The 26,612-nt window shown below is 44.0% G+C and overlaps 1 protein-coding gene across 1 annotated transcript in view; it reads left to right on the top strand.

The window, feature by feature from the left end:
- IGFN1 (immunoglobulin like and fibronectin type III domain containing 1) overlaps positions 1 to 26,612 on the top strand; it is a 66,092-nt gene that overhangs the window by 11,950 nt on the left and 27,530 nt on the right. Inside the window, exons 4-5 of the mRNA XM_075775570.1 lie at positions 23,180 to 23,248; positions 23,767 to 23,889. Coding sequence (XP_075631685.1) covers positions 23,230 to 23,248; positions 23,767 to 23,889 — 142 coding nt within the window. The 5' untranslated portion in view covers positions 23,180 to 23,229. The remainder of the gene's footprint in view (positions 1 to 23,179; positions 23,249 to 23,766; positions 23,890 to 26,612) is intronic.

The following is a 26,612-nucleotide window of genomic DNA, read 5'->3' as shown; positions in this document are numbered from 1 at the left end:
GAGAACATCGATCAGCGTGAAAGGGAGATGGATTCTGGCTCTGGCTGGAGTACGTGCTCTGTTGGATCATTTCATTAGGAACGTGTGTGCTGGGAACTCATGGGGTAGCGTGGGGCTGGCCCAGCCCTTACTCACAGGGAGTCAGCAGCAAATGGCCAAGTTACAACAGCGTGCTTGTGATGAAGTTGCTGACAGAGCTACGTAGCAGGACACTGGTCTCAGTGCCCCACCCTGGGTCTGCTTCTCCCTTTTCATCCAAATTAGTGAAAGCAAAGCAATTCTTCGCCTCTGGGGAATGCTGGAGTGTGAGGAAAAGCTGATTTATGAATATGAAGATACTTTTATTTGGTTTTGCTTCCTGGCTACTGTTTCCACAATGAATTTCCTTTCTAAATGGTGGCACTTAGATTCCTTTGGTTCACAATCAAATTAGTGCATCTCACCAGACATGGAGAAATGAATCAGAGAGCCTCCACATGTTCTCTGTAGCTCTGAAGGGGACTGTGGACTGTCGAATGGTTGTGTCAGGTCTTGTGTGTTTTGTCCTAAAGTCTGGAGAAAGATTTTCTAGTAGTTGCCTTGGGAATGCTCATTTCTCATGTTAAACAAACCATGCAATAGCTCTGTGTTTCCCACCTCCTCGGGAAACAGTCTGGGGATTCATGGTCCAGCAAAACGTTCCTAACCAAAAGGCACAGTACAAGTACTGTTGTTGTTATAGCAGTTGTGTTTGGCACAGGCCTCTGCCAGGGAGATCTATTTGCAGAGAGAGCTCCTGCCCCTGAAGCCAAGTGCCCAGGGGTGTCAGTAGGTGCATACAGCCACATTCACACTGTCCTCCCTGCAACTGCGACCTGTCCTCACAGCTTCTAAAATTCCTCTCACCAGGGGGGTTATTTCCTTATTATTGACATCTATTTGGACAGGCAAATGTGCTGACCACTTATAGAGCCACTAGGGCTGAAAGCTTTTATGTATAACTATATGAAGAGGTGTTAAAACTGGCTGTGTGTAATTTATAGTCTGCAGCAGGGGACTCAGCCCACTAGACACAGCATGCTGGAGCATTAGCTCTGCTGACAGCTCAATTGTCAGCCAGATGCCGAAGGAGGTGGAGTGGATACTCTTTGGGTCACAGCTTTCCGCATTCTTGATCGCAAGTCAGCAGGGTCATGAAGCCTAAGACAACTGTTGTGATTCTTAGGCCCTCAAGCACTCAGCAGGTCCCAATAAAATGCTCTCACGCAGACATGTACACAAATACATACACATGTACACACCAAATGATGGAAGGATCATCACTATGACTGGCAGAGGAGAAGACAGACACATGAAAGTGGTATTTCTGTTTGGATGAAATACCAGTCTGTGATTTCTACCTAATGGATGTGGAGGTCTTGCTAGCAGGTAAGAATTGGGACCTCCTATTCTAAGGGCTTCACTGGCAGGGATGTTGGTAGTGCTTAAATCTTGTGTAACGCTGTCTTGTTAGTTTAAATGAGTACACTGTCTTACTTAAAGCTTTCTTCATTGCCCTACTGCTGGCCAGATACATGCCCTATCATGCAGTGCACAAAGTTCACTGTAGTTTGACTATTGAAAGAGAATGCCCAAGGGCGGGGACAACAAATCGCCAAAATAACTGTACAGCAAGTCACTCCCAATTGGCATTTACTGCAGCCAAGAGTTTCTGAGTTCAATGTCTCCTAGCCATTTGTCCTCCCAGACTTCGTTCCTGACCTTAGAAAAGACCTCTGGGTTTGAGTGGCAGAAAGCTGTGTCACAGAGTTTCCATTATAAAATAAATAAATCTGTGTTAACTCTGTCAGACACTCCACCTTATTATTCCAACTAGGAGGCTACGTTAGCCAGATCTGATGGTTAAAAATCTCCTGATATTCCTCTTTATGGTCAGTTATTTCCATTTGACCTTCTGTCACCTTGTCCTCCCTTTTGGTATTTAGCGTTGTAAGGTACTTAAGAGGTTTTTTCCCCCATCTCTCTTTTTTTGGGCTGAACAAACTAACTTTACTCTTTTATTATACAGCTTGCCTTCTGCTACCTTGAGCAGCCCACAATACCATCTCCATACATCTTTCTACTTGAGCAAATTGATCTTGAATATGGACAAAAACGGCAGTGTTCCCTGCGTTCTGGCGGAGACCTCAGAAGTTGAGATCAAAAGCCGGCACTGATATTTTTCTAACAGCAATACTTTATCAGCTTGTACTGGAATTGCACTTGGAATTTTCCTCCACTGGTCTCAGTAATTTCCATTTCTGTATCTTCTGTTCTCAAGTCAGCTGTGTCCTCCTCACTATCACCATCATTATTATTTAAAACTGAGGCTTCACCACATTCTCACCCTCTCAACACTGCAGAGTGAACTCATTTAATCTTTTTTTTTTGGTCTAGATTTTTTCACTGCTTGTTTTAAAGAATTTGTACAGTCCTACCTAGGTTGATATTTGGCAATTCTTACTTGATCACAGCACACATTGATTTTGAAAACATACCAGGTTGAAAAAACCTAGTAAAACATCCTTTCTCAAACTCATTAGGACAAAAAACCTGACATAATCTGCAGGTGTGAAAAAGATGTGAAAGGAATACACTGGGAAATTAAGGTCATAGCAGAAAAAAATGTAAAATTTTGTTTTCATCTGTGTTCAGTATGGAGGTCCCTACACTTGAGTCTCTCATTTCTGAGTGTTTCCACTGGAATCTGTCTCAGACTGAAGTCTCAGAAAGTTATGGAACGTATATATGAAATGAAACCAACAGATTTCAAGGACCAGATAGATGAGTATCTGCCCCAATGTAGGGATGAAATAGCTGAACTACTGTCTTACACTTAAAATTGACTTTGTACTGTGACAAAGACTTGAGCTTTAGAGTCAGGGCCCTGAGTGTAGTAATAGGCCATAATGGCCCTGGCAGGAGTGGCATTTTCATACCACCTATGCAAGGTCAAAGGAACCTGATCACTCAAGGTCTCTTCCTCACTGAAGGCAGATGAAAGCAACTTGTATTCTCTCTGAGCATGCACAAATTTACTCCTTTAATAAGCTAGGACTTCCCAGTTATTAATAATTGATATCAGACTGCAGCATGTCAGTAATTATTCACAGAGTCTTAATGACAGACTTTATGGCAAGCAAAACCATTAGAAGAGAAACGTTGCCAGGAATCCTAAATCCCTGACTGTGGCATGCTGAGGTTTGGAAGCTTCCACCCCAACATGCCTTATGGGGGATGGTTTGTCAAGATGATTTTTGAGTGTCAGAATTTCTCTTTTCTGCAGTGCTTGCCCTTCATTCTTCATGGTCATGCCTGTGCTGATATGCACTGTCACTCCAGCTTCATCTTGATCTCTTTTGTATTCATCATTGCTACCTCCTATTTCTGCATTTTTTAACAAAGCAAGTTGCTTCAGTTTTACCCCAGTATTTTTACACAGAAACTTCATTTGACCATCTCATGTTTACTGATTAAAATTAGGACAATCATTCTACTTTCTATAATTACTATTTTGACAAATTTCATTATCAGTTTTATTTTTCCTCCTTCTCCATACTTTTGCCCACTGATGCCTTTATCCTTCACTTTATCCTTTTTTTTTTTTGCTAGACTTTCTATTTTTATCATATTATGTATGACTTCATATTCTGAGTCAAACCTCATGCTCAAAGAATGGCCACTTTTGAGAGTAGATTCCTCTTCAAAACTAGATCAGGTTGATTAGGGCCTTATCCAGTACAATTTTTAATGTATTCAAGGATGGAGATACGATCTCTCTGGGCTGTTGTTCTTGTGTTTGACCACTCTCACAGGATTTTTTTTCTTGTAACATCTAATTGGAGCTGCTCTTGTTGCATCTTGTGTCACTTGTTTCTTGTCCTATTGCTGTGCACTGCTGATAGGAGTTTGGCTCTGCCTTCTCTATAAGGCACCCTAGGTAGCTGGAGATTGAAATTCAGTTCCCCCACATCCTTTCTTCTTCAGGCTGAAAAATCCAGCTCCTTCAGTCTCTCCTCTACCTCATGGGCTCTAAGCCCCTACTGAACCTCCTATTTGTTGGCTCTCCACTGGACTCTCTCCAGTATGTCCAGGCCTTTTTTTTGTAACTGCGAAGCCCAAAACTGTGTGTAGTACTTCAGTACGTACCCCTCATAAAAGGAGGGGAAGAATTGCCTCCCTTGACCTGCTGGCTGTGCTCTTGCTGATGCAGCCTAGGATGTTTCTTTGCTGCACGGGCTCACTGCTGACTCCTGTTCAATCTGTTGTCTGTCAAGTCCTTTTCTTCAAAGCTGCCTCCTCGGCAGTGGGCCCTCAGCCTGCCCTGCTTCATGGGCTTATTCTGGCCCAGGTTCAGGACTTTGTCTTTGCCTTCAGTGAACTTCAGAAGGTTTCTGTTAGCCCATTTCTTCAGCCTGTCCAGGTCCCTCTGAGTAGGATTCCCTGCATATTGACTGTACCCTGCCTGGATTTTGAGTTTAGGATATGAGAAGGGAGGATAGAAGAATGTCCCTACATAGACTTGTGTCACTGCACGCAACCTGCCTTGCCACAGCTGCTCTTAAGAGCTGAGCTCAGGGTCCCAAGTTGCCATCTGGGTTTGGCTAGAAAGCCTGATCCTTTACTTATGCCTTTCTTTTCACTGCTTTTGAATCCCAAAGGCTCTGTCTCAAGGAGGACTATGAGACTTTCTCTGTGAGGCCTTTCCTGAGACCTCTTACAGTTTTCATGCCCTTTGCAATGTTGTATTGCTCCTTCCTGTCTCAGCTGCCGTTTGGTAGCACCATCACTACTCCCCTCCAATGGAGGTTCAGGATTGCAGCCCCCAACCTCTGCTTCCATCCCAAATGCAGTGGATCCTGAGTCCCGTGGGGCTGTTCTGCAAGGCAAAATCATGTCTCCAAGGGCTGCGGCAATGTCCTCCTGTGTGAGTAGTTTTTCTGTCCAGTCCCCGACTTGCCATTCCTCAGATCTGTTTCAAATTATGTATTTGAGTGTCTGCAGAGGCAACATGCTGCTACAACGAGCAGCCTGGAAAGGGACCTGGGGTGCTTTAGGAAAGGACACAGACATTATGGTGTGCTCATCATAAAGCTGACCGCATCCTGGGCTAAATTGGAAAGTGTGTGGCCAGCAGAGGAAGGGCTGGTCACAAAGGTGACAGGGTGAAACACTTCTTGGTGGTGCCAAATTATAACAGGCAATGGCCACAAGTTGCAGCTCAGGAGGTTCAAGTAGGGCATCAGGAAATGTCTTCTCCAGGAAGCTGGTGCAGGCCTGGGACAGGTCATCAGAGAGGTCATCAGAACCTCTGTTCTTGGGGGGAGTATGGGGTGGTGGTTGAGACTTGGTGGAAGAGCCATGGTTGCTCCGATCTGGTGTTCAAGATAGTCCTGCCCTGAGTGGGAGGTTGGACTGGGGACAACCAGAGCCCCCTTTCACTGATACCTCTGTGATTTGGTGACCATCAGTGACTCAGCTGCAGTTTTCTTTCTGCTGCCAGCTTAGATGGCTTTTGGGTTCATCTGAGTCTTGTAGGAGTCCTGTGACCTTGCATCTCTGGAAACTATGTTTAGGACAATGTGATGTGGCAAATAATAAATCTGTTTTAATAAACACAGCAGAGAGCACTACAGGCCTCAGCTGCTCTGTAGACTCTCACAGCTTTCCTGCCATCTTCTGCCCAGGTCAGCGTGACTGGCTGCCTGGGACCTGTAGATGGCTTGCCTGATACACCATATAGCTGAGTGTTAAAGAACATTTCCTGGGTGAAATGTTTAAGGAACTGCTATAACTACTTGTGTTTGAAAGAGGCCTCAGTTCATTGATACTTGTAAAGGTAAACTAGGACCATCCTTCTCCTTTCACCCTCTGGTTGAGCTCAGAAGTCAGCTGACATAGTTAAGCTGACAGTCATTAGATTTATATGTCCTTTGCTTCTGGCATTCTGTCCTCCTGTCTGGTCTGGCAATTTGGGTCTGTTGACCTTTGTGGCATGTGGCAAGGCCAGTGTATCTTGGCTTCTGCCTCAGACGGCTGTGGCTTGTTGTTGAAGGAAGTTTATTTCTCAAGGATGTGGTCATAAGTCAGCAATGTGCATGTTCTATTTTTTGTAGGCATACCTAGAGAGTCAGGAAGGAGGCCAAAACCCTTCCAGAGAAGACAAACTGCAGATCTCAATGTTCTTATCAATGAGAAGTAAGTTCATAAGCTACAAAGATACAAATTGTCCAACAGGATAAATAAAGAGAGAGGACAGGGAAAAGAAAGGCACCTCAAATATGAGATAGCCACTTAGAAGATGATGGATAGATAGGAAAATACTACACCAGGAAGAAAAAGATGAAATTTTAGTGTGGATGTATGGGACAGAGAACTAAAATTATACTTTGAAAGATGGGCATGAAGTCTTAATAAACATAAAGCCTAGAAATTTGGTCTTTATATTCTTGGAGAAGGTGAGCAGCAACAATTAATGGTTTACTTGATTGCACCCTGCTTTTAGAGCTCTTTAGAGTTTTTCTCTGTATCTTCCTGGGCTGCTAAGAGTCTTGTTCTCTGTGCTAGATTGACCCTCCTGCACCAGCAGCCTCCCAATCTACTGCTGCTGCCAGTTTGGAGTGGGACCCGAGTTCCTAAATATTGCCATGAAAGGAATAGTAAGGATAGCCAAGAGGAGCATCTCACTAGTACATTCCTCCTCCCAGCAAGGATTGGGAAATTGTCAGCATGACCCAGCTGGCCCTGAGGAACCAGAGGGAGTCCAAAATTGTAGTGGCACTGAGAAATACAGGCCAGACATCTCAGATGATAAACATGTGAGGTTTCTCCTCTTCTCCCCTCCACTGTGGGTTGCATAGGTAGTTCCGCCTCTGTATGGTCCCTGGGGGGGGAATAATACCTTTGCTCTGGTTACAGCCCCTCCAAAGTAGACACACTTGCTGGGTGAAAAGAGAGGAGAGAGTGGTGAGTGTAAAATGAGATATGCCTGAAAAATAAGCTGAGCGAAGCTGAAAAGCACATGAATGGCTGAGAGGATGACCCACTCACTGTCATGGTCATAGACAGCTCTGAACCATCTGGGACTCTCAATCTGTCAGTCAAAGAGATTGACAAGGACATACTGGACTTTGTAAAGGCCCAAACTGCAAGCAGTTTGCTTGCCATTCATTTGCCTCAGAGCAACAGACCAGTTCTGTCTAAATGCAGGGTTAATCAGGGCTTTGCGTGGGTCTTGTTTCCTCCTGCTCAGCTCCTGGCACTGGTATTGTCTGCCCCTGCCGCCCTTCCCAGAAGACGGTCTTCCCTCATCCATCACGCGTTCTGACACAGGATCTGTCTCTGCCACCCACTCCTCCTTTCCTCCCTTCTCTTAGTCTGGCCGTGATGTATCAGCACCCCTGACATTATCCTGCCCATTTCAATGATGCATCTAGCCATCAATCTGCCTTGAAAAGCGACCTACTTGCTATGTCCCTCCACCCTTCAGTCAGACAGGAGCCTGCCTGTCTGCCTGACCACAGGCAGGCAGAACGTGCTTGGTGGTGGAAAGTACAGAGCATGTGCGACTGTATGTCACCAAAGGCAATACATAAAAATTACCTCCTAGAGACTGTCAGAGACCAAATTGTAAGCGGGGCTGGAATATACAGTATCATCGTCCAGTTCTTATTCAGAGGCTCTACCTTTCCCAGGCAGTTGCAAACTTAGCTGTCTTGTAGGGAGTACTGTTGCAACGAGGTGACAGAACTCAGTGTGAGACCTTAAAGGAGAGGAAGGTGATTTTGTTTTAAAACAAAGTGTTTTCATTCACTCAGACTCATATATGCACGTACCCAGAAGGACCAAGATGCTTATATCCCAGCGGTCTTGCCAGCACATGGGCACCACACATGTGCATCCGGGTGATCCCAGTGATGTCAGGGAAGGCTCCAGGTACTCGGTACCCATTAGTCAGGTCTGGACACTTCAAACTGAGATGACTTAAAAAAGGAAGTTTTGCATCTTCAGGAGCCTCGAAGCAGTGACTTCATCATGTAACACTGCTGGGACTAGGCCACATGGCCATCTGACTGTCATTCTGTGGTGCTCTTTACTAGGCATCTTGAGGTCTGCGCTTGTCTCATCCCTAGGTCAGTGAAATACTGGCAAAAGGAGACCCCTGTGGTTGGGTTCACAGCTGGTACAGCTTCTCAGCACAAGGAATTGAGCATGCCGTAGCAAGGAACTAGTTTGCTGAAGACTGCTGAGTTCTTCCCACAAGAGATAGTTGCAGTTGATCCTAAACAGAAAGATTACTGTGATGCTTTTGAGAAAGTCAACGTTAGTGTGAAAAGCAAGGCAGTAGTGGCACCTCCAGGGATGAATCTGTATGATGGCTGTTGTGCTAGACAGCACCGATCAATCCACTTCACGTGCTTGAAGGAAGAAATGGCACAGGAATCCAATTAAATCCCTTGTGAAAAGTCTTGCAATATTTTTTAAAGGTTAAGACAGTGGGATTGCATAGATTCATTCTAGAGACTGAGAAAGCACGGAAGGGAGCAACATCTGAGTTTGGAAATCTCAGAACAACAGAAACTCACAACAAAAATGGACTTTCCTCATTAGTTCCAGACTAGTGAATGGTACATTTGTGTAATGGTACAATTTTTCCTGTCATGTGCTGGGGAATGGAGAGCAGAGGGAGCTAAACCTCTCTGTACTTGACTGTCTGCCTATGCATCGCTCAGTGCCTTTGCTGCTTGCTACCTGCCTTTTCTCATGGCTCTAGTCCCACCATTCCCTTCAGTCATGCACAGGGAAGGTACAAGAGTCAGATGAGTGCTACTGAGGGCATGGACATGCAGAGGGGATAGAGAGGTCACCTGGGCCTGGAAATCAGCAGGAGACCAGAACCACCTGTAGAAGCAGGAGGATTTAGGGAACGTGGGGTAGAAGGGGAGGGGGGAGCTGAATTTGAAGCATGATGCTAATGATGCTAAGAGCCCCAGCTTGGGTGAGCTGGTGTGTCACAGAAATGAAGTTCTCCTGAAATCCAGGGGCAGGGCTGTGAGGGCACTAATAGGCCTTAATTGCTCTGAGCATCCTCATGTAGGACCCCTTCCCACACCCTCTGCCCATGGCCCAAGGGCTCTAAACTCAGGCCTGGGCCTTCATCCCCTTCCTGCGCTTTGCTGTAGTTGCACCTGTTTTCAAGCTGGTTCCTGAATTGTTTGAATTTCACAGGCTGACCTTGGACCTGACTTTTTACCTTGCCTTTGACGATCACGGGACTGTTGATGGAGCCTGGTGCCATCTGCTCAGCCACATCAGGTGCTGAGTGAGTGCACCTGGTCAGTAAGGTCCCTGCTCTGCCCCTTCTGGGGCTGCCCCTTCCATCAGGGAGCAGCCTTGTGACAGGTAGTAGTGAGCAGTAAAGGCCTGTGTCTGTCACACATTGGGTCACTATCACATGGGAGAATTAGTGAGGGAGCTGCCATGGCATGTTTGGGGCAAAAAGCTCAGCTGCCTTCGTGATGCGGTAAAAGCCCTCACAAGACCATCAGGAACCCTGCAACTGTCAGCCAAGACAGAGTGACAGGGTGATATCAGACCTGCTTTGGGCCTGGACCCAAGAAGACATTTGTAGGCTGGGCACTTACCGTCTCGCTTAGTGTCATCTGGCCTGTTTTGTGCTCACAGGTCAGGTTACCGAGATAGCAATCCCAGCTTACAAGGACAGGCTCCTCTCTCTTAGGGGTACTGGGTCAGGTGAGCTCCACTGAATCTCCCTAGGCACGTACTAATTCCGTTTGAAGGAGACTGGAAGAGGTGAATCAGAAACCCAGTTTGGTTATCCCTGCTGCTTAGGTTTTGGCCCATCTCTTTCATGGGACTGAATACGTGGAGCATTCTCGTGTCCTCCTGCTGCTGTTCTGAAGATGCAATTATTGATCTGGTGGATGTGGGTGGCTGAGGGCTGGAGGGAAAGGCATGTGCAATAGGTGAAAAAGAAGCTCTGGTGGCAATGGCCCTTAGTTTGTCTTGTACTTGAACCCCCTGGAAGGCTCTGAGTGCTTTCAGATGCTTCAGTAACTTGTCTCCTCTGCCTCACAGGTGCTCACTGCCCCTTTGGCAGAAGGCTGTAGGACAACTAAGAGGGGGGTTTGGCTTTACTCCCTGGACATGAGTAATGGAGGGGATCCCCAGCACTTTACCTGGCAGAGCTTCTGTCTCTGAACATACTCTCCACTTCATGTCTGGGTGCATATGCTGAACTCTTGGCTGTTGGGTAGGTCATTTAGGTAATGGGTTCTCCACAGAATCTAGCTACTTGCCATCAGCCTCACTAGAGGCAGGACTTCCAGTGATTCCTGAGGTGGTATGGACTTTGAAAGCAACAGTGAATTGTACAGGCTCACGTGCCCAAAGGGACTGTGATGTGTCATTCTGGCTGGATGCTTAAGAGATGGCAAACATGATCAAAATAGATCATTGGCCCCTCAGAGAGTTGCTCTACCACCATGCTGCATCCTGTTGTAGTATGGAGCCTGTGCTTTGGATTGAAGCAGTGTTGTAGTGCTTTACTGTAGGGCACTCTTGTCAAGACTACATGCTGGGAGTCTGAAATGTGACAGTTTGTACAACTGTCTCTGGTGTCTGTGTCCACTTCCTTGAGACTCCATGTTTCTTGAGCATAAAGCTTGAGAAGAGCACAAAGTAGATTGTATTCTCAGTCTGTCACAACAAAGGTTCAGGGTTCTCGGACTTAATGCACTAATAGTTCATTTCTGTGTTTTATCCTCATTTGATGTAGAGGTGAGAAGGTTTTTGTGCCCTTAGTACAACTCCTAACAGACAATTTAATGACTGGACTGCAAACATGAAAGGAGAGAGGACCAGGGCTGGCTGAGCTGACAGTGTTTTAGGATAACATTCTGTGGGATAGTAACAAAACCTATGTCATGAATAAATCTGAATGGCTTATTTAGGCAAAGATCCATTTGGTAATTTGGGATGAAATTAGAATTGGAATCTGACATCCTCAGGTCAGCTCAGAGGTTGTATTTGGTGGGTTTCCAGTAGAGTGCTCTCACGTGTCTGATAGGAAATAATCTTTATGAGGGCTGTCAAAAGGAAGGAAATACCTAGGGTTGCAAATCATTGAAGTGGGTTATTGGAAGGCAATGTGTCAGAGGATTGCTAAGTAAAGCACGTTACATAAGGCTGCCCTTTGGGTTTCTGAGGTCTGGTAACTGGGACATATTTTCAAGTCTATCAGACTGATTTTAACATCTCTTGGGTTGTTAGTACTTCTCTGTTTTTCAAGGCAGAAGATGTTGTTGCTCTTCTACAACATTAAATGGGACCTTCTATGTTTTGCTGACTGTAAATGTGCATAAAGGTGTGCAAATATGATTCTTTGGGATGTGTCACCTGCACTTTTTGGCTTAAATCTGTTACAGTATAGCCTCAGCAGATTGTGCGACTGCTCAAGCTCTCATTGACAGGAAGGATGCTTAGCTATTGAGGGGCAAGGTAGGAAGTCCTCAGTAGATTTCAGTTGGTCACTGTGATGTCAAGGGATTGAGAATCCGAACTCAAAAAACTGGTTAATATAAAGTAGAAGAGTTAGGGAATGGTAACCTCATTTACGTTATCTAATTTCTTGGAAAGTACCTAAAAATTACAGGCAAATCTGCTGTCCTCCTACTGGTTCATCTTTATACCTCTTGCTTTGCCTTCTTACAATTAATTGCTTACCAAGGCTTGGTGCATTGGAGGTATAGTTTTATGCAGCAGGGCAATAGGCCCGTTGTCTGGTGTGTATGGGATTCCTTTCAAGTGGTTAAAAGCAAAACCTTTGAAAATACTTTCTTTAGATTTTTGCCTCTCCTGTCGGATGGCACTGGACTAGGTGGCATGATTCCAGCCCAGGTTGCATCGTGGGGCAGTGGAGTTCGTCCACCTTTCAGCGCTGGAAGTGCTTCATGTACAGCCCATCCCACAAGCGCATTTTCTTCCTTGAAGAGGACAGGCTGCTGAACTATATCCATCTGCTTTTTAGAAGCATTCATGTGCTCATGTCAGCCCTCCTTCACAGTATTGCATGGGGTTGCCTTTGAAATTACTGACATTATCACCCAAGGTGTGACTGTCCCTGTGGTGTGCAACGTAGACAATGAAAATCCAGAAGCGTCTGCAACTTGCAGACCTGGGAAGGGGTAGGAGCAAGGAGAGCCTTGGGTGGTCCATGGGTGCCCACTACCCTCTGCAAGCTGAGGAAAACTGTCTGTAAGCCTCTTCATCCCCTGCCTTGGCCTCCTTTATTTTGGGACTCTCTCTTGTTTCTCTCAAGATTTAGCTAGATCAGCTCTAGGTAACTCTGGATAAATGTCTTCTGGCAGAGGAAGCCTTTACTGATGAGCAGAACGTAGTCTGCAGGGGCATCTCATCTCCATTTCCAGCCTGACCTACTGTTTCCTAATCCCCTGTTAGTTCTGCTGAGACACGTTTTATTCCAAGGGGTGTGCAAAGCTATGTAGGTAACAGAGGCTGCTCTCAGGCATGTGAGTGAGCGCACGCTCATGCTTTTCAAGTGCCTGCTAGTAAATTCACATTAGCACTGTGAGCTGGTGCTGTGAAGTGTTCTGTCCATCCCTCATATTCATAATACTAACTCTTCAAATAATTACTTAAAAAAGGAGTGTATTTGGAGAAGCCTCATCTTTAAATGTGGTTGGCCACTCACTTTTAACTGTAGTTCAATTTATCTGTCAGTTAGTAACCCTACTTATTCTTGAGATTGGTTTCAAACCAATTAAGCTGCAGTTTCCTTTAAAACATCCAGAGCCATTCGGTTGTATCAAAGTTTTTAATGACTTGCTGTGAAGAAGAAACACAATCTGCAGAAAAAGCACCACTCCAACTGACTTGTGAAATGTTGAAGAATTATGTTAATCTCAAATTTGTCCAGCACCATTACTGGTATGGACTGAAATAATAACGAATAGGAGGCAAGTGCATCAGGTTCCCATAAAAAAAATCATCTGGATGTCTCGCAGGCTAACAGCCCTGTGACAGGCTTCACCTACCAGAGGGAGAGGGCGAGAGAGAGATTAAGTGTGAGACAAGGGGAAGCAGAAGGCGAGACAGAGGGAGCAGCTGAGAAGGATCCCAGGGACCCAGTACTGATCCCACAGCTGAGCACCGACTGCAGAAAGGACTCGGGTGACCTGCAGCTTTGACAGCACTCAGGGTAGAAGAGGACCTCTGGGGCGGCACACGCAGGTGAGTGCTGTGTACCTGTTTCAGATAAGTAGCTGTGTTTGCTGTGGGCTAAAGTGTGTTTGAGCTCCTTGTGATCACCTTCACAAGGCAGAAAAGGTGACCGACGGGGAGTGACAGACCCTTCTGGTTTCATGCCTGCACAAAGGGGAACACTGAGAGACACTTTTGTGAAACTGCAGGAGTCCAGCAGCAAGTAGGGGTGAAAGGGGAGAGATACCCTCTCTTTCCATCATGATTATTTCTATTTTGGTTATTTCTCCATTGGATGCTGGCATAATTTTCTGGCTCTGGATGACACTTATTTTATTCTGATATTTCAGTGCTGGATAAGGTAAGAGTTTGACAGAGGACAACCTTGAGAAGGAACAGAATGGCATTCCCAGTGACGGGAATGCTCTGGCACCTTCGTAAGTGCCAGACATTAACTGGAAGCCACAGATCAGGCTGGGCAGTACTAGAACAATGTTGAAAATAACGTTCAGGTGTCCCACAAAGAAAGCTGGGAAGGTGGCCCATGCTGTGGCCTCTTGGAGTTTCAGAGAGATTTTCTTACCATTTGTTTCAGTGTCAAACTTCCTGGCACATTAGGGCATGAAATATTAAAATAGCTCGTCATGCAAGGACTGGGCTTTTTTCATCTGTTGCCACCGGCAGGTTGGGAAAACAAATAAATAAATCAGAACTGGGATATTTGTTATGTGCTCTAGTTTGAAGGGGGGGAAGGGAATAAGAAAGAGCCTTATAATTTGAATCCGTTTTGGCATCTGAAGAACACAATTATTTTTTTTTACTGCATGCAGTGAGCTTTATTAACCCTCTGCATGTCCGAGGGCATGCGAAGTGGCATATGCAAAGTGGTTCAAACATACATTGTTAATTTAGCTGGAGCAGAAGACATTTGGCAAAGTCCAATGGCCATATAGGGTCAAATGAAAGCCGTGCAGGCATGCCGTACTCTATACATTCATTAAAGCACACGATCAGCTAAAATGTTGTTTTCTTCAGTGTCTCAAGGAGGGCTGAAAAGTACTGATGGGATTATATGTCTGGTACTATGTTGATGTTTAATCACATCTTTAGCGAGTCTATATTAAACATCTGTTGCCCACTATTTGTTTTTCTGAATGGAAAAGGGTAAGTAAATTCCATCATTGGCCAGCCCAGGCTTTGGAGCATGCAAGAAAGATAGTCATGAGAGCAGCTATCACAAGGGGAAAGTAGGAATGTCAGGTTTATAAGCAGCCAGGCTCCATCTAAATCATGGATCGTGCTAGCAGTCAGTCATGGATGCAAGCAGATTAAATCAGTCCTGAAGAAGAGAATAGAAGGAATTCTGTACAGCGTGGTAAGGAGAGAACTAATCCACAGTGTGAAAGCAGAGCACTGCTCCTTCTTGAATTCGTTACCCCGATTCTAATCTTTTCCTTATGTTGAGTTGCATCTCTGTGTGCGAAAGTCCAGCTAACTGCAGTCGGTCTAATCATGGCTATTTGTGAACAGGGATGACAGATGTCAGCTTGCTGGTGACAAAGGGGCAGACTGGCTTCTTGGGTGTGGGAGGTAAAATAACCAAGGCTTTGAGCCTTAAAATAGTCCCTTAAATTTCATCTGGAGTGTACAATATGGATGATCTTGTATTGAGGGACTGGGCTGAGAATGGACATCTTCCACTGAAATCAGACAGAGCTGTAAGTGCTCAATACTTGATGCATCACATTTATTTAAAATCCAATATTATGAGTCCAGAAGACTCATTTGGAGCACCCACATGCATGGTGTGACTATTCCTTGTCCTAGTGCAGGGCATTCTCCTGGTAAAAAACAAAATGCCGTTCTTTGACCCACCTGGTCTGTGGCCTGATCTGAACAAAAGAACGTCCCTTTACTTACACATGACCAGCAAGATCAGTACTGTCAGACTGACCATATTCGTTGTATTATGTTAGGTGGTCATAGGGCTGCAGGTAACTGGTAGTCTTTACTGAATTTGGACCTTTCTTCTATTTTCTATGCCTTTACCCATCCTTAAATGAATGCAACTTTTTTTTCTTGTTTAGTGTTTACAGGGTTCTCATTGCTGTTATGTCAAAGTAGACTTTGAACCTGACTACTGAGCTTTGCATATCTTGACTCATTACATATCTCTGAATATTTCTGCTGAAAAGCCTCCTTGACATCACCTTGACCTTCAGCGCAGTGACTGACCGGACACCTGTGGCTTGGCCAAGTGACTCAAGTATAAGACTAGCTTTTGACCTTGGTCATCTGTTCATGAACTGGAAAATCCAGTCAGCTTTTTGGACCCACCAAGACTTGTTTCTTCTCTTCTTGCTCTGAGACATGCAGTAGGCACCAACAATCTATAGGAAGAGTTGTGCCAGTTGTCACTGGTCAGAACGGGTAGACTTCATACTGATATACCAAAGAAGAAGGGAATTACAGGGAAAACAGACGATTGGAAGAGTCTTGTTTCTAGATAAAACGTACTTTTAAATTCAGTGCTGAAATAACTGTCTTGCAGTTGTTGCCTCTTGATACTTCTTCGTTGCCCTTCGTTAGGGGAATGAACTTGCTTCCAGGGAAAAGTGCACCCCTTTTGCAGTGAAAGCGTTGACTGCTGCTGAATGTACCAGGATTCATTATGACATTTTGCAGGTTTTCAGTGCTATGCGGTAGCTTATCCACTGGCATGCAGGGGTTAACAGGACTTTTGGGTGGGCGGGCGGAAAAGAAGCTGTGAAATGGAAGAAGGTCAATCTCTTGGAGGAGTTTGCTCTGTCACAGATGGTTTTCAGTTATCAGTCCATCTGTAGGAGAGGTCTCCATTCCTTCCCCCCCAAGAAAACTGTAAAACCGGGGCTGGAAATAAGGCAAAGCCCTATGAGGTCCGGGTTCAGTCGACCAGGCAGAATTGTGGCTATCCTGGTACTTGCTAGACCCAACTGTCTATCTAATTAGGAATTCTTCAGTTGTCCAAGCAGACCCCAACAGCTAGATGCTATTTGAGACTAAGTATCATCAGCAGTGTGCTTTTCAGTGGGGAGCAAAGCACTGGAAAGGGAGCATACGCCAGCAGGGGAACAGCAGTAAGCCTTGTTGCTCTGGATAGCTCAGATCCTTTGGTTGGGCTAACTCTGCTAGGTGGAAGGCTCTAGCTGCAGTTGATGAGAGCTGAGTTCAGGATTCAGCAGAAGCCGATAAATGTTTCCTCTAGGAGCATTCCCATGGCTTACATGAAGCGTTACTGTCTTTAGAGACTTGTGTAGCAACTGAAAGGTACTTAATGTTAACTCTACAGCATTCGATCAACAAAGTAACACAACTGCTGCCCTGGACCAGTAAGACTAATGTCCAAGGAAGCATCCTTGGGATAATCGTTGGCCAAAATAGGTAGAGGAAGGGGCTGTGGGAAAACTACGAGGATAATGCTAGACAACCGCATCTGCTACTGAGTGAGAGGATTTTCCAGCAGCAGGTGGAAAATCCATCCTGTCTTATTTTCTTGTGTTCTTAACTTTGACATTGTTTATATTTGACTTTGCAATTGCTTCTACTTTTCTATCACTGCAAATATAACAAGGGATGTAGAACTGAATGATCTTAGCCCAAGCATCAGTTTGAACTATCATTTTTTCCTCTATTCACAGTTTTCTTATGAACTGGGAAGGTATAAATACTGTCACCAGCAATAACTGTCAAAAAGAATAAAGGAATAAAGAAAATTACTCCAGAATTTCATTTTCACATTTATCTTTTAAATTGTTGATGAAAATGGTGACCTCCAGCCCTGCAAAGGAGATGTTCTTGATATCTGGATCAGAACAGCTGACAGATCATACTGCTTTTTTCAGTGTCTTTTCCACTGAAGGATCATCTTTCCAACACTAGTGGAAATGGTGCCCTTCATGGTTCTCCTGTCTTCATCCTAGCTAATTTGAGTCTTAGCTTCAGCACCAAGGTTTTGCTGTATATTCCCCTCCTGTTAACCACAGATACTAGAACTCTCCTGATAGGAAACCAGAGGAAAACCTTGTTCTGGTTCTGTCAGCCCAGACATCATGTGAACCATGGTCACCATGAGAAAAATACTTCCATCGCCAACTTCTGGAGCCAGGCCTTCATCTCAGAGTTGAAGATGAGGATTTAATATGGATATACAGCACACAATGCAACAGATAAAAAGATTGCATGCTCTCAGCCAGAAGTAAATGGAAGAAGACTGCCAGATTGAGCAGGCTTTGTTGCCTGCATGTAGTGCTGCTGGCAGAAGATAGCATTTGGTCCCAGACTGGCCATCTCTGTGAACATCAGCAAGTAAACAGAGGTACCTTTGCTTCTAAGTGAGCTTTCTGAGTAGAGGAAGGAAGGTTTACAAGTGGCAAGGGCAGACTGAAAGCAAAATATATTAGGGCACATAATGCTGGACTTGCACTTCTAGGGTAAACCTGTCCACGGAAACAAGTGGCCTTGTTGCTGCTCATGGGAGCAGGGATCAGCCCGTGGCTGTGCTGGAAGGAAAGACTGCAAATTGAGATGTCTGTTTTGGCTGGAGCAGTGAAGCAGTGAAGCTGTTCTAGGAGGAAATTGATTTCTTTCAGACCTCTCAGAATAGCACAGATGGAAAGACTCTATTTGTGAAGGCCAAGCCCAGGCATCATTGCCCAATACACAAATGCAATAATCCACTGTTTTTACTTCTCTGCTAAGGAATCATGAGATCTCCCAAGGACTCATGGCCTCTGAGAGCCAGTCTACTGGTGTGTCCTACAAAAGTTGGATGTACAGCTTGTCCCTTCCTTGGACAAGCCATTGATCTGCACAAATGTTTGTCCTTCTTTGAGACGCAAAGTCTTGACACAGCTTGCACTTGGAAATCCAGCGTTGCCTTGACTGATGGTCACATCTGACCAAATTGGCCCACTGCCTTGTTTGAGGCTTGCCAAAGGCACCGGGTTCACTTGCACTTCCCCGGGAGCTGTGGGAAGCATGGGTGTATAATGAGCCCCCCACAACTGCACGCAGCACAGTATAGAGACGTCTTGGCTAGGCAGCTACTCAGCACAGACTTAGCTTCTAAGAGAGCGGAGAGGTGTGAAGGAGACAAGAATTTGTCATTTCTTTTGTGACTTAGTGACATTTACAACAGACTAATAAGGGGCACGACTTCTTTCATACAGATTGTTAGTATCTGTGACCAAGAGACCTGCTGAAGAGCTATGAAGAGCTCTGTTGTCTGAGTCAACAGACAAAGCCACCGTGGTCCTGGGAGACACAGTATTGACTTCAAGCAGGATCATCTCAGAAGCTCAGCCTGTAAGGTAGTGAGATTGGTCATGTCACTGCTATTTTTGCAGGGGTGGTACAGAGCTGGGAGTATGAAGTGTCACCTTCACTGTCATGGTAGACATTGCTCTGTGTTGCTGTAGGTCTGAAAATTGTTGTAAATGTTCTGGGAGGAGTGGTCTCCTATAGCGTATGCTGATTTCCCAGGTAAGATGGCAGGCTCTTGAAGATCTGCTGTAACTGTCCCATGGAGCTAACATGGGCCTTGTGGCACAGGTACATGTAGTTTCTAAGTTTTTTTATCTTGGATGCGTTGTTTCTTGGGACAATAAGTAGGGATATGTTATTTTTTCTTCTGGACATTTAGTAAAACTGTTGTATTTGCTCTGTGATACTTGCTTTATTTATGGTATGAAAATGTGTGTCTATGTTATGAAAGCATTCATGGGTATGTTGTGGACTCGAAAGGAACAGGCTATCCCATACCTACTTCATCAAACTGATGTGAATTTATTGTCCTGTTCACTGCTGTTAGGGCTTAATTGCTTTCATTCACTTAGAAAATATAGATGGTTTGTGTTTCCTTTTGGCATTTTGTATCAATGCCACTTTCATGAATAAATAGCTATAGCGTATCTGGTGTATGCACACATAAATTGTGGACAGCATGAGCAATCGCTTATGTTATATTCATAATCCCTGAGGCAGAAGAGAAGATCAAGTCAAGTATAGACTTACCAAAGGGATAAGTCACACAAAATCTGATCCGTGGGCATTCCTCCCCACTTTACACAAGACCTCCATTCATCACTGGAGTGCTTGTGACGTTCCCCCTCTATGACCTGCTCAGAAGTTTTCATGCAGTTGCACTTCTGCAGTTGCTAGCCTTCAGTTCTGTGGTTCTGACTAAAGGCTTTGAGATTTTCCTTTAAAAATCTTCTGAAATGGGAAGACTCAAGCTCAAAATATTACTTAAAGTTAACAAATAAACAAAGACAGCCCACCCAAAGCTAAAAGAGAAATTTTCCTTCTTCTCGGTGAGTATCTGGGTCTCTGGTGTAAAGCACAGGTAGAATTTGAGACTGAGCACGCAAGAATTTGGTATTTTGTTTAGAACATTCATTGTTTCAGGACTGTCCTGATTTTTACAAATTACAAAGAGAAATAAAATGCTGCGTCTGTTGCCGATTAATTTATTATAATGATGATTCAAGTCTTTGACTGTGGTCTATGCTAACGGCTTTGTACTCCACATTTACTGTGCTTCTGCCAATGTCTGTGGTACATCCCATGCCTCTGGACTCATCACCTCTGTATGAACCATGCACTGCCTGTCACTTCTCTACAAGTTTGGCTAATTTTGCTCACCAGTCTCTGCCAACAATTATGTCACATCTTGTCTGTGTGTTCCACTGTCTGAACCTTGTAAATAACCACTTGTGACACCACTAGTACCTTCAAATCCTGTGACTCCCAAATGTTTTGCTTATTCACTTAGCTGATTTATGGCCCTATAACTAGTGTCTAGTCAGGCTGCAAAAGGGAATGGGCTCTTGCTCTGTCTCATCCGGACAGATTGATGGATATGCAAGATGAAGGACAGACCTCCCATCCCGTCAGGCTATCTGGTTTATTTTGGTAGATTAAAAATGTTGTCAATCATCAAGGGCTTGCTCCTACTCTGCATTCAAAGCTGTGGAAGCTTTGCCACTATCTCCAAAGGGGATGTCTCCACAGCTCAAAAGCAGACATGCTTCTGCCTGGGATGAGAAATAACCAAGACTTGGTTACCTGAACAAGGCTAATGCATAAAGACGATGTGTTTTTCAGAGGAGTGAGAGTGTGTTGAGCTACTTCCAGTGTTAGCCCTGTTGTGCTGGGGATGGTGGTCAACAGCATTTCACCTTGAGAGGGGTAGATTGCCTTTTGGAAGTATTTGTCTGCCTCTGTTGAATAAATAGCAATCTCAGTGATCATCTTAGTATGGACACCTATGTTTCAAGCACTTGTGAGTGAAGATATGAATTACATTATGACAATTTTTGGAAGGCTTTTGCTGTCTTTAATTTCTTTTAAAAATTCTGTGATTTCTTTTTCTAGGATTGCACTGAAGTCAAAGCAAAAACATGTAACAAGGGAGTAGAAATTTTGGGGTCTGAATTACTCTATGCCAGCTGATAAGTTATTTTCTGGTCCTTATTTAACACAGACACTAGAAAATGCAATGTTGTTGGATTAATTACACTGGAGTGTTCTCTTGCATATCCCAGCACTGTTATTTTAACTGTGCAATCAATGTGTGGCATTAACATGCTTCTGTCTCACCCTCCAGAAGGCAAGAATTCGCAGGAGTTTAAGGATTCACAGCAGTTTATCTTTAATCCAAGTGAATTTCTGAAATATTTAAGGTCCTGTAAACTCAGCAGTTTACACATAGTGCACATAGTGCATATTGTACATTGAGAGGATGCATACATGGTGCCTATTATTACCTATACAAATATTGTCAGTATTTGGGTTTTTTTTTAAAACTAGATTTGAACTCAATAGGTTATAATTATGTTAACATATATCCACAGTCACACTAGATTGAGAACAACTGTCGGACATGATATATTTGGTAACATAAAAAAAAAATAAATTTCTTGATGGCTTTGGACCTGAGAATTTGGGCCATGTTCACGTTTCAGTGTAGATGCTTATCAATATTGCCTAGCGTGGAGGGAAGAAGTCGTGAGTAGCAAAGAATAAATGTAAGCGTAACATAAAAAGAACTTAGGGGAATACTATTGCAAGCTGATGTCAAGTAATCATGTTTGTTGAAAGTTGTAAGCATTAGACATTTCAGCTTCTGGAGTGGTGACATGTTCAGGAAGATACAAGAATGCAAAAGGCAATAGGGGATTATGATGTTTGCTGTTAATACAGTTCAGTACTTTGGAGGACAACTTAAGTCCATCAGAAGAGTGTGATCAAGAGTCTCTGAAAATCTCTGCTATTTGCTGTGCAATGTCCTGCCTGGTGTAGGGCAGGGTGCCCTGGAATCATCTTTTCGTTTCAGTTTTGTGTCTTTTCCCTCACACAAGCTGTTCATTCCCTTAACTGGCAGTTTTTAAAACATCTACCCATGGTTTACAGAAGTAACTATGTGATATGCCAAAATATCAACACACAAAAGCAGAACATTGAAATGTAAAACTCTTGGTTTGGTGGACACCCACACCAGACCAGGGAGGTGATAGAAAGGGAGGACTTGGCTGTCATTCACACAGTGTCAATTCCTACTTCTGTTGTTTCATGTGCATTTCCACTGAAGTCAGTGAGGCTCACAGAATGATTTTTCAAGTAATCAATAATTTATGAGATTTGTATAGTGTGCAGAACTCTATGTCCCTGTGTTAAGGACAACAGAGGAGCCAGTGATTTGTTGTGGAGAGATGTCTGTGTTCCTATTTGCAACTGCTGATTAATGGAAAAACAAAGCTTACCCTTTTGGTTCAGAATTTGACCCAGAAATACTGGGAGTTATAGTTTCTTTGGCTTATATATAGGCTATACAGCACAAACAATTTTTGTTAGCTTAATTATCTTTTACCCTTAGCCGAAACCAAGTATCACACAGATAATGAAACTCTGAGCTAAATGTGTAAGGAAATGTTGAGATCCTACCCAGAGTTTTCATCAGGTGTAGTGTGGCAATACTTGGTTGGATGAGTGTCTGATACAGGGAACAGAAATAAGATCACAGGTATGCTGACAAAGTCCATCTGCCTTTTAAAACTGCTACAAGTTGTATGTTCTTGTGTGACTCCGTGTTGACTGAAGGAGTGCAGAGGGTAAATAGAGACACAGCATTAATCCCACAAGGGAATCTAATCTAATTGCTCTTTCAGAGCTTCAGTAACTCTATAGTTTCTGAGCATCTCTCATATGGCAAGGAATCTGCCTTCACAGTTTGCTTGCAAGATAGTGATGTGTTACATTACACGTTGTCCAATTTATAAATACAGGGAAAGAGTCACCTTTGGCAGAAGGTCACACGAGTGATCTATAACAATAACTAGTTAATGCCAAGTTCACACTTCACCATTTCCTTCTAAAGTAAGTAGTAGCTTATAGTTTACTCTCAGGCCTGTTGCTAATTTAGATCAGCAAATTTAGATCAGGATGAGCTTCTGCTTCATGCCTCAGTTTAGACATCCATCTCTGTGGCTTTCTTCTGAGCAACTGCTCTTGCCATCCATCAGAACTCACCGCGTGAGTGCCATGTGGTGTAATATTTGCCTGAAACACGAGAGGAGGTCTTTGGAGGAGAGCCAGATGACATGGAAATGGAAGAGGTGACAGAGGGATGCTGTTAGATGTGTACATTTGCCATTTAGCCCTGCTAGCCATTTTCGTACCTGGTTTGTGTTGGTTCAAAACTGTGTCATGATGTGTTTTGGAAAGACATGGCATGATGTGTTGATTGGCAGGCCTTTCTCAAACTATCTGCTAGGATGTGGCAAGTGAGGAAGGACAAACTGCATTGTAAAAGCGAGCAGTATTAAGGTCTGTTATTTCCCTTGTGAACTGTAAATAATGAAATGATTTGTCTTTTTCACAGGATAACCTGTAGTCTGTTTGTGCTGACCACAGGCAGCTGAGCAAAGCATCATGACAAGCCGTCAGGCAGGTGAGAGAACAGACACAGCTATGAAAACTATTTGGGGTACCCCTGAGAATAAGACCAACTTGCTTTTCTTGCTGTTTGGCAATTAGGTATCTGTCTCTCAGCACCACAAAGAGAGACACCAGTAACTGGCCCATCAGGTTTTGCTGACCTTTGATATAGTGTCTCTCTTGTGCCAGATTTTGAAGTTTTATTTGGAACAGTAACTGATGTAAAGCATTCTCTATCTAGACCATCGCTAGACCTGTAAGCTGATGTGGCCCTGGATTGCAATCTTGATTGCAGATTTTCCCACTTGGGCTCTAGCTTTGCAAAAAGTCAGCACAAAATCACAGACCTTAATGCTCCAAACTTTGGACACACTGACAACCTGTAGCACTAAAATGGATGGTTCTTTATAGTCCAAGAGGAGCTGAGCAGGAACAGTTAGTTTTCTGCAGAGAGGCATTGCAGATTGAGAAATTGTTTCTAAAGGACAAATATGTTATCTTAATGGAGTATAATTTTCCTTGCCTTTCTAGTAAAATCCTTCAAGAAATCTTCTGTCCCAGGAGTTGTTATCACCCAGTTTGTGGATGATATTCCAGAAGGATGCAGTACACCTGACTTTGAGCGGAAACCTGTTACTCTGACGTTGCAGGAAGGTGAGATTCTTGAAGAACAGTCAAAGTCACAGACCTGGAGGCTTCACTCCACGTCTCACCTACATGAAACAATTTTTGTCTTTAAATCAAGCTAGTTTCAAAAGAGATTTGGCTAGACCATAAAAAAGTCTTGTGTGGCCAGAGTCTTTGTTGTACTGATGAAAATTCCATCAGTACTGATGGACCTCTCCTGAGTTTTCACAAGTGTATGCGAGATCAAAATGTGGCACCTAATGTATACAACAAATGCTGTGAATTCTGCAGGAAACTCTCAAAGTATTTTGCAGCACAAGATTAAACACATTGAAAAAGTTGTTTTTTCCTGTTGAACTAATTTGTATTATGAGCATTCAGCGCATAAGATTAACTGCTTTTTAAAGTAAGATATACTGACTGCTGATGCTATTTAGGCCTCTCCTCCAAGAAGCAATATGGATCTTGCGTAGAGTACAGAGAAGGCAACTAATGAGCCAAGACTGAAAATCAATTGGAAGCCTTCCAGTAATCTCTCTGCCCTTCCAAAGAGTCACATATTTTTTTTGGAGTGGAATAGCCTGGTTCAGATTGTGTAGCTCCTCTTCCCTCACAAGACAGAACTGTTTCTAGCACCCTGGATTTCAGTGTTGTCACACCCATCTGTTGATTTTAACCGGCCATTGAGATTTTATGAAGGAGCACAGTGGCCTCTAGTGGTACATGCTGCCACTGCTGCCTCCTCCTCCTCCTCCTCCTCCACCTTCCTTCCACCCGCAAGGTTCAGGCATGAACCAAGGCAGTGGTCAGTCACCCTGTCTACATTTTCCAAGTTATTTCATTTACAGTAGGTTCCTCATAGTTCATATACAAAATGTTAGGGCATTCAGGTCGATTATTGTGTAAACTGAATTCAGTGTCTATGCAGATACACTATGAGTATCTTTAATTATACGATCATCACCCCATTGCATTCAGTGCATGGATTAGCTGATAGTCCTAGCTGTGGAGTTGGGTCCTGTGACAGATGGCAAGCATGGGAAATTGCAGCCAAAATGGCTAAAATTTGACACAGGTATAATCAACTGAAAACAGACTTTAATAATAGATAGTACTCTAATCTCATAAAAAGTTGGAAGATGGCCTTTGGTAGGAACCTGTTGGCTACATGGCAGGAGCTTGCTGCATCAAGTAATTTTTTTGCTGGTGACTGCAGAAGGGTGTGGGAAATACTGCAAGACTTTCTGGGGAGAATTTTTAACAGTGTTGGTCACCTGAAGACCAAAACTATTGCAAAAGAAAGATGGTAATCATTTCTGCCCTGAGCTACATCCATGGTAACTCACCTCCATTTCTTTTGCCCTGTGACACTCCCACTTAACCTACACATGAATCACTTCTCTGATGTGTTGTTTCATAGTGTTTCCTATGTCTTTGAAGCCTTTTGGAAGAAAAACAAAAGGTTTGTACCAGACAGTGGTAAATCTGTTCGAGATTTCTGTGGGCAGCTGCAGTACACTCAGGTTCTTAGGGGAGCATAGAGGAAGGAGACAGCTCACAAAAAAACCCCATCCTCTTCTCCCTTCCTTGCCTCTTTGAATAGCCGAGTGTTTGCCCTCAGTCTCCTCTTCTCTAGGCTGAACAAACCAAGGGACTTCAGCCTCTCCTCATACGTCTTCCCCTCTAGACTCTTCACCATCTTTGTTGCACTCCTTTGAACACTCTTCAATAGTTTTATGTCCTTTTTGTACTGTGGCGCTCAAAACTGCATGCAGTACTCGAGGTGAGGCCGCACCAGTGCAGAGTGGGACAATTGCTGCCCTAGACCATCTAGCAATGCCGTGCTTGATGCAACCCAGGGTACGGTTGGCCTTCCTGGCAGCTTGGGCACACTGTTGACTCATGTTCAACTTGCTGTTGACCAAGACCCCCAAGTCCCTTTCAGCATGGCTGGTCTCCAGCGTCTCATCGCCCAGTCTGTATGTATAGCCAGGGTTGCCCCTTCCCAGGTGCAGAATCTGGCACTTGCCCTTGTTAAACCTCATGTGGTTGGTGATTGCCCAGTTCCTCAATCTGTCCAGATCTCTCTGCAAGGCCTCTCCACCCTCGACGGAATCAACAGCTCCCCCCAATTTGGTGTCATCCGCAAACTTGCTCACAACACCTTCTAGTCCTACATTCAAGTCGTTTATGAAAACATTAAAAAGAACTGGCCCTAAAATTGAGCCCTGGGGAACCCCACTAGTGACTGGCCGCCAGCCTGATGTAACCCCATTTACCATAACTCTTTGGGCCCGACCCGTCAGCCAGTTGCTCACCCATCACACTATGTTTTTGACAAACTATGCTGGACATTTTGTCCAGAAGGATACTGTGAGAGTATCGAAAGCTTTACAGAAATCTAAAAAAATGATATCAACTGGCTTCCCTTGGTCAACTAGATGGGTGACCTTGTCATAAAAGGAAACTAAGTTTGTTAAACAGGCCTTTCCTCTCACGAACCTCTCTTAGGTATGTAATTTCTCAATCCGCTTGGCTGTGCAATAAAAACACAGGCAGAGACCATGTATGTCAGTGGTGAAATTTAAAATCAGTTTTCAAGGAATCTTGTTGAAACTTAGTGAGTTAGAGTGGAGGTTATGACAAATGTCTTGCAGGAATTTAGGCATTTAATGCAATTTAAACTGGTAATTTAGGCATCTTTTACAGAGGAAAAATAAATAAATAATTACTTTCAAAGAATGTTTCTG

Source organism: Balearica regulorum, chromosome 25, assembly GCF_011004875.1.
Source record: "Balearica regulorum gibbericeps isolate bBalReg1 chromosome 25, bBalReg1.pri, whole genome shotgun sequence".
NCBI classification, from domain to species: domain Eukaryota; kingdom Metazoa; phylum Chordata; class Aves; order Gruiformes; family Gruidae; genus Balearica; species Balearica regulorum.
This window is presented reverse-complemented; position numbering and strand designations above follow the sequence as displayed.